Raw genomic sequence first — 11,715 nt, forward strand, 5'->3', positions numbered from 1 at the left:
ACGCTGTTACCTACCATGCAGGTGTGTGGAGTGTCGCTACAACCTCAGAGTAAGGTAGCCTAGACAGTGGTGGCATTTACCATGACCCTGAGAGGTAGAGTTGGGGTACCAGCAGTGGTGAACATTCAAAAGAAACACAGTATTTCCCAGAACACTGTTTCTTTTGTCTGTAACCAAGTGTACCTTCCTCTCTCAGACCAAACGGTGAGAATCCAGTCCACCTTCTGTCAAAACAACTTCAAACAAATCTGTCTTTTTATGGTGCAACCATAAAAAGAACAATTGAATAGCCTATTAAACATGGGCAATGTGAGAGAACATAGGTCCTGGAGACATGAGGGACACACCGTTGCCATGTTTCGTGTTTGTAGACAAGAACAACTTTCCACACATCAAAGCATCACAACAAAGTTAGGGTTTCCATACACCAGTACAACACCATTGGCTGTGCTTTTTAATACCTGCTCTTAAAATTTGCTTGCGGCAATAATTGTGTTTGTGTGTGTGTGTGCGTGTGTGTGTGTGTGTTGGAGACAGAAAGGTCATGGATTCTGGTAAATGGTGAGAAACTGTTTTCTCAGTTCAAGGTTATGGCTTCATGTTTTCTGCGTCACAGTCCTGTTGCCAAGGGAGATTGACAGGGCCTCAAGGTCAGAGCTCACTGCTAGCATCATTTTCAGTAATAAAAGCACAACGATACAATATAAACACCCTGTTTGGTTGAGATGTCCTCTATACAAGAGTGTTTGTGTGTGTGTGTGTGTGTGTGTGTGTATGTGTTTCTAATATTGGTGGGACGAAGTCTGGAATTACTCTTATGTCATGTGCAATGATTAAGATATAGTTGATCAGCTTGGACTTATCAACAGGTCTGAATGAGAGATGGCAGATCATTCATGTAGAGTAGTGAGTAGTCTTAATAGCCACTGTGTAACTGTGTATGTTGTGCTCTTGGAACAAAACTGATATTGACAAAAAACATTGTTCATTATTCTAAATGGTACAGTACATAGGCAGCTCCCTGTTTCTCTGGTTAGCAGATCCTCCACATTATACAGCAGACATTTCCCCCCTGGACTAGGGGCGTGGTTTTGTGGGATTTGTAGTCTACAGAGTGGCTGTTTCAGTGCTGGGTTACAGTACAGTCTTGAAGCACCGACATACATAGATGGCACAGCTGAGACAAGTGTGTGTGTGTGTGTGTGTGTGTGTGTGTGTGTGTGTGTGTGTGTTTGTTCTGGTCGGTGCTGTTTGTAAAGAGAGAGGTTGGGCAAAAAAGAGTATAGCCTGAGATATTGACCTGTACACACAAGGTCTCCTCTGGGGTTTATGGGTGTCCTCCTCATGCCTGCTCTAAATGCTCATTAACCAACAATAACAAGAACACACTGGCGTCTGAACCAGTTGAGGTCGACCAATGGTGGGACTGAACAGACAGAAAAACAGACAGAGAGAAGTCAAATACACACTGATAGACAGACTTGGTCCATAAACAGGGTTTTCTCTGTCTGTACGCCATTACTGGGGGGGGGGGGGGGGGAGGTTGATAGGTACTGTAGGGTTGAGTCCAGCATACAGCCATCAGCCATGACCAGACAGAGAGAGAGAGAGAGAGAGAGAGAGAGAGAGAGGGAGGCACACACAACCAAACAGCCTTCACCACCAGCCAATGACCGGCTTTCACATCTCACCTCAGCCAATCATCCGTCACGTCTCCCTAGGAAGTCAAATCGAGGGGTAAGGCCAGACGGACTCTGTCCATACAGCCTCTGCTGACGCGAGTCAATGTGATTGGAAATAAAAAAAAAACGAATTGTCAAATGATATTCAAATCGGCATCCCATAGATAAGAATGACAGAGAAGCAAGAGTAAATGTCATCTATGAAGACCCTCAGCTTCAGGGCTTTTGTTCCCAGCAACACGAGGAGGCGAGCCGGCATTGGTTGGAGTTTTGCCTGCTGATATTCACTCCATCACTTCGACCCAAATCAACCGTTATACCGCTACAGCATTTGTTATTGCTACAGCCCCACCCGTTCCCCCAACTCAGAGATGGCTGAGGAGAGATCCCCCAAGTATCCAAACACCCCTCCCTCCCTCCCTCCCTCCCTCCCTCCCAGTCCAATCCCACTCCAGGAGCTCAGAGACTCCCCCCCCCCCCCCCCCCAGTAGCAGTGAGGAGACCCAGTTTGAGTGATCAGGCGCCCCAGTGAGTCTGTGTCCACTCCACCCCCAGTTCAGCTGACTGGCAGTCCAGTATGAGCGTGAAAGGACCCCCGGTATGGTGGGGTTGAAATGTTAGTGTAATAGACCATAGTTCCCAGAATGTCTATGCTGGCCCTGGTGCCTTCAGTCTGTCTGTCAGGTGGATCTTTGGTTCTGGGAGGAGGGGGGGGGGGGTGGAAATGGGATCGAGAATAGTTGGGAATGTCGACTGTTTGTTTTGCCTTTGAGATAATCCAGGGTACTCCAATACTCTGTTATGTAGTATTTCAAAAGTGGGAGAGACAAGTCTCTCTCTCTCTTCAGTGTCATTTTCGTCTTTTTTTTTTTATGTACACAGAAAAAAAGAACAGAAGACAAAAACGACAACGGTGAAACGAACGAAAAGGAAAGGGCATGAACGTAGACGGATCCAGAACACGAGTGTGTGGGGCTTCGATCCCGCAGGTGTCCTTCTCTGATTGGCTGGCAGTAACATTGGAGTCCGAGGTCATGGGGTCAGGAGCTACTATAGATATGAGTCAGAGCCTAGGAGTCTGTCTGTGTGTGTGTGTGTGTGTGTGTGTGTGTGTGTGTGTGCTCTAAAACCACCCTCATCCAATCCCTCTGGGGTCCGCGGCTGAGGCAGGCTCTGTCTCTTGGGGTCAATGTTTTAGATTCCCGGGAGTCGGACGCTCCACAGCAAAGTCCCACAGCTCAGCCGATTCGGGGGGGGGGGGGGCGTGAGTGACGGGAGAGATGGACCAACGGACACAGAGAAGTGCAAAGGGGGTGGCGGGGGCGGGGGGGGGGGTGGCTCTCGTCCAGTCTAGTCAGGGGACAGTCAGGGGTGTTGGTAGGTTGGGGGGTAGAGATGGGTTGATCCCGGTGTGTGTGTGTGTGTGTGTGGGGTGGGGGTGTTGTAGAAGAGGGTGGTGGTGTTGGTGGTGGGGGGGGGGGGGGTTGTGGGGCTCAGACCAGGGTTCCAGGTTTGGCCTTGTCGTGTCCGTACCACTGCACGTCCGCCAGCTCTGCGCACAGAGGGCTGCTGAGGAAACAGCTGTCGCTGAACGACCTGCGGAGAGACGGACGTTAGCAGGTCAGTAACACTCAACCACCCGACAGGACCGCTTGGCAGCTCTAACGCACGACTGACTGAAAGCTGCTTCGGAAACGGGAATGTAAATCTATTCTACTCATTCTGTTTCTATACTCCCGTCCGATTGTGTGTTAATGTCAGTGTGTTCTGAAGGAGAAGAGGCAGACAGAGGAACATTCAGAGCCATACGCAGAGTACAGAACACATGCAGAGGCCAGATTATAGATTACAGCCATAGAAGTAGAGCAAATAGAACAGACACCGTTTTTGAGTAGGAAACACATGAGTGACCAAACATGAACCCTGTTCAACCGGCTAGTTGAATACGCTATGGTATAGACTAGCGGTCAGTAGCCGACCTACTAAGGAAGGACAACAAACTTGACTTTTTCAGTGACTCCCTACAGGCCGAATATCAAACGCTTACTTGCATCACTCAATTCTTCTTCTGCTCTAATCATCCACTGCCATCGATAGCTGCTTTGCCGAACAGCAGATGTCAAGTTAATTCAGCCTGATGTGAACCATCCTGTCTTTGGTTCTATTAGGGGTTGTTGGGGGGTTGTGTTTCAACATACCTGTTCTAGGTTTTCTGCTTCTATGTTGTTGGGTTTTTGCGGGGGGTCAAACTTTTGTTCTATTTGATAGCATTGCATGCAGCATTTCTAGTCCTTTTCCCTAGAAGGATTTTTTTTTATAGTTTTTTGCCCAACTACCCCCCCCCCCCCCCTCATCAGAGGACCTAAGTACTTTCTTTCTACTACTTTGACCTAAGTGTTTGTTTGTGGTATAGGAGTTCTGTTACTATGGTTCTGTTGTAGGAGTTCTGTTTCTATGTTTCTGTTGTAGGAGTTCTGTTACTATGGTTCTGTTGTAGGAGTTCTGTTACTATGGTTCTGTTGTAGGAGTTCTGTTACTATGGTTCTGTTGTAGGAGTTCTGTTACTATGGTTCTGTTGTAGGAGTTCTGTTACTATGGTTCTGTTGTAGGAGTTCTGTTACTATGGTTCTGGTCTAAGAGTTCTGTTTCTATGTTTCTGGTCTAGGAGCCCGGCCCAGAGACAGACAGTACCTCTATGCGTCAGAGCTGGGCTGAGGGGCAGACTGACAGGTGTCTTCAGTAGGAGAGCTGTCTGCTGTGCCTCTAAACCAGGAGAGAGGACAACACACACAAGGCATAGAGGGTTAGTACAGGAGAGAGAGAGAGAGAGAGAGAGAGGTTGGGGGGGCGGAGAGAGAAGGGGGAGTGAAAAAGGGAAATGGAGAGAGAATGTGACGAAGACAGACGAAATGAGAGAGGAGGGGAATGACAAAAGTGAGTAAAAAAGAGGCAGAGGATGTGGAGGAAAGGGAAAGGAGGAGAGAGAGAGAGAGAGAATAAATAGATATTAACAAGCCACTCCAGTGTATGCAGTACAGGGGGGGAGGGGACAAAGTCAAGCCCAAGTGTTTTTGAAGAAGAGAGCTGTGTAAACCAACAGTAAACACACAGACACCGCAGAAAGACAGAGGTTGTGCCTGCTAGTGTATGTTAGAGGTGGGTTAGACACAGGTGAGGCAGAAAAAAAAAAGCTGGAGATGATGCTTTGGAGAGGAGGCGGAGTTTGTAGCTGTAGCCTTTCAACTGCGACTCATCACTTTGGAGGTGGGGGTCCAATAGTGACTTCCTGGCTCACACTGACAGACAGTGTCAGTGTCAGTGTCCGATTTTGTGTGTGTGTGTGTGTGTGTGTGCGCACGCACGTAGGCGAGTGTGAGTGTGTGTGTGTGTGCGTCCGTGCGTGTGAGCGTGTGTGTGCGTGCGAGTGTGTGTGTGTGTGTCTTACCCGCTCTGCCAGTTGAGGATGTGCTGTGGGCTGCAGGGGGGCGTGGGGGTGGCTGCCTGTTCGATGGAGGGGGTCATACTCCTCTGGCTGTGAGGGGACGCAGCTACAGGGAGACAAACACACACACACCGTTTTAGAGTCACCACACACACTTGAACTCACACACACACCACACACACCTGAACTCACATTCACCCGCGCCATCCACCCGCGCCATCCAAAGTCCCACACACACACACACACACACACACACGGTACGTCTCTCTCCATACTGGGACACTCCCCTGATACACCCCTCTCTGCTAGCTCTAATTGACACACACACTTGCATACACACACACACACACATACACACGGCCAGGGGGGGGAAGTGGAATCCCAGCGATGTGGGTTCAATTGGGTGTGTGTGTGTGACCACTTTGTCTAACAGGATCCATTGGGTTCTGGGATCACGTTATACACCCTCGCTGGCGCAGTTTAGTCATCATCTGAAGGTCATGGCATGGGTTCGAGACTCACACAGAGTGTGTGTGTTCTCTCTCTCTTGACTGTTCTAAAACAAAATCGAGTTCTAATCTAATCCTAATCTCGTCCTAATCTTGTTATTCTCTCCCTAGCGGCATTGTAATGGGAAAGCGACCCACGGACACTGTACATTGCATAGGCATCGAGCGTATCGGTGTGTGTGCGCGTGCGCGCGCGTGTGTGCGTGTGCGTCACGTCGAGTCACCCACCTGGCGACCCCTTGGCCAGCGTGCCCACCCTGCTCCCTCGCCCGTGTCCCAGCGTCCCCTGCTGCGAGCCGCCGCCGTCTGAAGCGTTGGAGCCAGAGTGACTCCTCTCCTTCAGGCTCCCCGACGACCGCTGGTACCAACACCGCAGCTCGTCCGACACCACCGCCCTCCCCCCTCCTCCTCCTCCCCCTCCTCCTCCTCCCTCCCGCCCCAGCGAGGGTGTCCGTACGATCTGGGAGCGGGACGGGGTGAGCCTCCCTCCTCCCCCGCCTCCTCCTCCTCCGCTCCCCTCTCCCCCGCCCTCCTCCCCGCTCCCCCCCCAGCTCTCCTTGTAGAGCCCCCCGGCCGTGTAGGAGCTGGAGGTCTTGAACTGGGCCTTGACGCTGTAGTGGCCCTCCTGGTCGCTCTCCAGGCTGCGCACCACCACCGGGTTGGGGCTGCCCTCCACGTAGAGGGGGTACTCTTTGATGCGGTACTGGGAGGAGGGCTGGCTCTGGCTGTGGAGGTAGACCCCGTGATGCCCTCCTCCGCCCCCCCCGCCTCCCCCCGCGCCCCCTCCGCCGGAGCCGTTCTTGGCCGCCAGGTTGGGCATGGAGCCTGAGTTGGAGGAGCCCAGGTGACCGGCGGATCTGAGGAGGGAGGAGGAGAGGAGAGGTTTTTAAAAATAATGCAAAATAACAGCATCCGCACACTCACGTCGTTTATTGCAAGCTTTCGGTCATGCCTGAAGAAGGTCTATGACGGGAAGCTTGCAATAAACAACGTTTTTTTGGACAATGTCAAGTTAAAAAATGAGAGTCTCTCTCTCATAGACACACACATGCACACACACACACGCACACGCACACACACACACACACACACATACACACACACACACACACACGCACGCACGCACGCACACACACACACACACCTGTGCCTCTGCCTCTGCCTCTGCCTGGCTTTAGACGGGGAGTCCTCTCCCAGGGTGGAGTAGTTGGGGTGTCCCCCCGGGGCCAGGATGGGCCCCCCAGAGGGGTAGTAGTGCTCCGAGCTGCTCTGGCTGGTGCAGGACGAACAGTCGTCCAGCGGGTCGGAACCGTTGGAGCTCCGCGTCCCCGGGCCCAGGAAGAGGCAGTCGGGGCTGCCCAGCGTGCCCAGCGTGTGTGTGTGTGTGTCGGGGTCGGAGGCCAGCAGCTTGCCCTGAGACTCCAGGCTGGAGCTGCGGATCCTAAAGTGCTGAGCCAGACTGTGCAGACGTGTGGGACTGATGTCCACTGACCTGAGGCAGGCAGACAGGGAGAGAGAGAGTTCAAAGGTTTTCTAGTTCAATTACAACCCTTATTTAACTACTACTATCTATTACTTTAACTACTTGCACATTCATACAACACTGTATACTGTCAATAATGTAACATTAAACAAAAAAAAGAAAAGACAAATGACAAATTGACGATTCTTTCGAAACTCACTGAATTAACTTTTGAAACATATTTTATTCAATTTTTGGGGTTATTAAATGTTTGCTTATTTGTAATTTCACTTGCTTTGGCACTGTAAAGGATTGTTTCTCATGCCGATAAAACGAATTGAATTGAATTGAATTGAATTGAATTGAACCGAATTGAATTGAACCGAACTGAATTGAATTGAATTTAATTGAACCGAATTTAATTTAATTGAACTGAATTGAATGGAGACGTGGTCTGAAGGTTAGACCTGGGTGTTGATCTGGTGGAAGTGGATTTTAGCGAGCTACCCTGGACCTCAGATGTGTGTGGTTCAGTTCTACAGGGTTCTACAGAGGTTGTAAAGAGGTTGTGTGTGAAGGACCTGGTGGAGTGCACGTAGTGCGGTGCCCTGGTCCTCAGGTCCGGGGTGGAGGGCATGCTGGACTGAGAGTTCCAGTGAGGGAGACTCCTGATGGGGCTGCTCTGAAGAGAGTTACTGCCCCCGGCCTCCGCACAACTACCAGAGCTAGGGAAACGCCGGTGACTAGAGACAGAGAGAGAGAGACACACACACACACACACACACACACACACACACACACACACACACACACAGAAAGAGAGAGACAGACAAAGAGAGAGAGACACAGAGAGAGAGAGAAAGACAGAGACAGAGAGAGACAGGGAGAGACAGAGAGATAGAGAGACATATTTTACAACAGGCCCTTTCCACAAACAACAATGACACAGGTATCGTGACAGAGGCAGAGGAACCCTCAAAGAGAGAGAACCGAAAGCACAACCAGACCCCTGGAGTGGAACCTCACCTGGAGTGAGAGTTGCGTTTCTTGACCCTCTCATAGGGTTCGTCCAGCGAGGACTCGCTCCACATCTTGGGTTTGATAGGGGACTTGTCGTAGTCGCCGCGCGTGGAGTAGTGCAGGTGTCTCAGACCCTCCAGGGACTGGGGGGGGGGGAGGGCGGCTGTGGGACGGGGGCCGGGGAGGGAGGCCCTTATGCGGGGACGACGCCGGAGAAAAGGTGGGGGTCCCCGTCACTTGGGGGTCATCTGACAGACAGACAGGGGACAGTGGATGAGAAGTGAGAAGGGGGCGGAGTCTACCAGTTCAGTGTGTGTGTGTGTGTGTGTGTGTGTGTGTGTGTGTGAGATTTGTATGACACACATCTGTGTTACAGTAGTGAAGGTTTCCAGTCTTCTCTTAAAGTCTGTTGTCACTTACTCCAAAAGGAAATGTGTGTGTATGTATGTATGTGTGTGTGTGTGTGTGTGTGTGTGTGTGTGTGTGTGTGTGTGTGTGTCTGTCAGTGTGTGAGAGACGTACCGTCGTCGAGGATCAGAGCGTCAGACAGGGAGCTCTCCTCTGAGCCGATGTTGGCCTCTGGAACACGGGAGAACAGGGAGAGGAGAGGAGAGAGAAACGAGAGAGGAGAGATGGAGGAGAGGAGAGAGGGAGGAGAGGAGAGAGAGGAGAGAGAGAGGAGAGAGGAGAGAGGGAGGAGAGAGGAGAGAGGAGAGAGAGGAGAGAGGGAGGAGAGAGGGAGGAGAGGAGAGAGAGGAGACGGAGGAGAGAGAGGAGAGAGAGGAGGAGAGAGAGGAGAGAGAGGAGAGAGGGAGGAGAGAGAGGAGAGAGAGAGGAGAGAGGGAGGAGAGGAGAGAGGGAGGAGAGAGAGGAGAGAGAGGAGAGAGGGAGGAGAGAGAGGAGAGAGAGGGAGGAGAGAGAGGAGAGAGAGGAGAGAGGGAGGAGAGGAGAGAGGGAGGAGAGAGAGGAGAGAGAGGAGAGAGGGAGGAGAGAGAGGAGAGAGAGGAGAGAGAGGAGGAGAGAGAGGAGAGAGAGAGAGGCAGTGAGAACACAGTGAGAACACAGTGAGAACACAGTGAGAACACAGTGAGAACACAGTGACAGTCCCTACTGAGAGACATTTCATAGGATGTGAATTGTCTCGTGCACCCTGTGTCAGAGTCTCTGCCAGAGGGAATATGGTATTCATAGATGGTGTTCTTGATGATATGGTGTGTTAGTGTGTGAGTGTGTCTCCGAGTGTATGTGTGTGTGTGTGTATGTGTGTGTCTGTCAGCGTGTGTTTCAGTGTGTGTGTGGAGTGTTGCTATCATTATCGTTTTGTTTGTCTGTGTGTGTGTGTGTGTGTGCGAGTGTGTGTGTGTGTGTGCGTCTGTCAGTGTGTGTTTCAGTGTGTGTGTGGAGTGTTGTTGTCATTATCGTTTTGTTTGTGTGTGTGTGTGTGTGTGTGTGTGTGTGTGTGTTTGGTGTGTGCCTTAACCATATATCAAACTCTAACGCGAGTTCTGTCAAATGTGTTCTGAACAAAGTGCAAAACCAGAGACGTGTGTGCGTGCGTGCGTGGTGTCTCACCCTCGATGATCAGCGAGGCTCTCTGTGTGGGTTTCTTCCCGGTGCGGACCCGGTGCTCGTTGATGGCGTTCTCGATCTCCTGGAGCTTCCTCAGGGCGTTCAGGTAGGAGGTCTTCCTCTGCTTCTTCAGCTTCTTACTGCTGACGTGCGGGTCGCTGGCCAACCGCCGGGCCGCCTCCGTGATCTGCGATTGGATGGCAAACTCCCGCTCCAAGCGCTCTAACTCCTCCTCCTGGAAGAGAGAGTGGGATACAACACACTGAAGTCAGATGACCCTCATAAGAGTCACGAGTCGGTCGCACACACGCACAAGCACGCACACGCACGCACACACACACGCACACGCACGCACACACACACACACACACACACACACACACACACACACACACACACACAGATACGTGCGTGGGCACACACACACACACACACACACACACACACTCACACACAAACCCATGCCAGTAAAAACACAATGAGGAAATCATCTATCTCGATTACACCCCCTCACTTTCCCAGCACTGGTGAAACCTCCTCTGAGACCCTCCGTCCCCCAATAATAACACCATTCCAACCCCCACCACTCCTCTCCTCTCCTCCTCTCCTATCCTCTCCTCCTCTCCTCCTCTCCTCCTCTCTCCTCCCCCCCCTCTAGGTCCAGAGCCCTGGGGGGTCAGCCTGATGAAACACACACTGTCTGGCATATGGAGGGTATGGAGGGTATGGAGTATGTGTGTGTGTGTATGTGTGTGTGTGTGTGTGTGTGTGTGTGTTTCAGTTCAGTGTAAATGTGATTACTTCACATCCTGATAAAGAGATGAACCCCTGGCAAAACTGTTACACACACACACACACACAGACACACACACACACACACACACACACACACACACATTCTCAAGTCCCCCAGGAGAGAGAGAGTGGTGATGTATTCAGTTAGATCAACAACTCACAGTGCTACCTCAGCCTAGTGGAATCTCTCTCACTAACAATCCCTACATCCCACAGCCAGATTCACTTCTGTGTGTGTGTGTGTGTGTGTGTGTGCATGTGGTGTGTGTGTGTGTGTGTGTTTGTGTGTGTCTCTCAGTGTTGCGGTGTGTGTGTTGTTGTCGCCATTGTTTTGTTTGCCTGTGTGTGTATGTGTGTGTGGTTGTGTGTGTGTGTATGTGTGTGTGTGTGTGTGTGCGTGTTTTAACCATAAAGTGAACTGTAAAGTGTGTATGTGTTCTAAACAAAGTTTAGTGTAAAACCAGAGACATCTTTCTGCCTGCCTGGCTCTTTCGTAATACTGAATCCCTGGATCCCATTCAATGCATACAGTCCCAGAGACACAGACACAGACACAGACACAGGCACAGGCACACACACACACACGCACACGCACACGCACACGCACACGCACACGCACACGCACACGCACACGCACACACACACACACACACACACACGCACACACGCACACACGCACACACGCACACACACTCCCACTATCACCACTTCCTGTGGTAAGAACATAGACAGGCTATTTTTAGCTGCCCTGTAGCTCTGGAAAATCTACCACTTGCACAAATTGAAGAACAGAGACAGAGATTCAGAATGACTACTATTTCCTAGGAGGTCCAAGTCTCTTCAGACGGGGCTTTCATCATCCTCCAGTGACTCTGCTACCATAACATATGTCTTTAGAACCATAATCATTTTCAGTGTTTTCATCATCTCGTCACACACGTTCTCTTTCTTCTTCACACAGCAAAGCCGTCCCTCAAATTGTGGTTACGGCTATTAAGGAACCCCATCATTTACCACACAGAATCAATAACATCACGCCCCTTCCTTGCTCATCGGTTCTGACTAATAATGCAATTTTTGTCCTCCTTGGCATCAGTGTGTTAAAGGGGCGGTGGTCACGTGGGAGCGTGGAAGGGTCTTAAAGGGGCTGTGGTCGCATAGTCACACGGAGAGTCTTTAACACTAGAACAGCCGTGCCTATTTTACCTTCTATAAGAGCCGCCTCGGGGGTTTCAA

At 51.0% G+C, this 11,715-nt stretch overlaps 1 protein-coding gene across 1 annotated transcript in view; it reads right to left on the bottom strand.

Annotated features, from left to right (window-relative positions):
- Positions 1-3,175: 3,175 nt before the first annotated feature.
- The window catches only part of LOC308165390 (FERM domain-containing protein 4A-like), a gene marked incomplete at both ends in the record, with an annotated part of 48,102 nt that continues 39,562 nt past the window's right edge, over positions 3,176-11,715 (bottom strand). The window contains 10 exon segments of the mRNA XM_080539546.1: positions 3,176-3,278; positions 5,128-5,230; positions 5,862-6,490; positions 6,778-7,125; positions 7,677-7,838; positions 8,122-8,270; positions 8,272-8,363; positions 8,638-8,694; positions 9,688-9,919; positions 11,599-11,626. Coding sequence (XP_080395672.1) covers positions 3,176-3,278; positions 5,128-5,230; positions 5,862-6,490; positions 6,778-7,125; positions 7,677-7,838; positions 8,122-8,270; positions 8,272-8,363; positions 8,638-8,694; positions 9,688-9,919; positions 11,599-11,626 — 1,903 coding nt within the window.

Source organism: Nansenia antarctica (genome assembly GCF_963989245.1).
Source record: "Nansenia antarctica genome assembly, chromosome: 9".
Lineage (NCBI taxonomy): Eukaryota > Metazoa > Chordata > Actinopteri > Argentiniformes > Microstomatidae > Nansenia > Nansenia antarctica.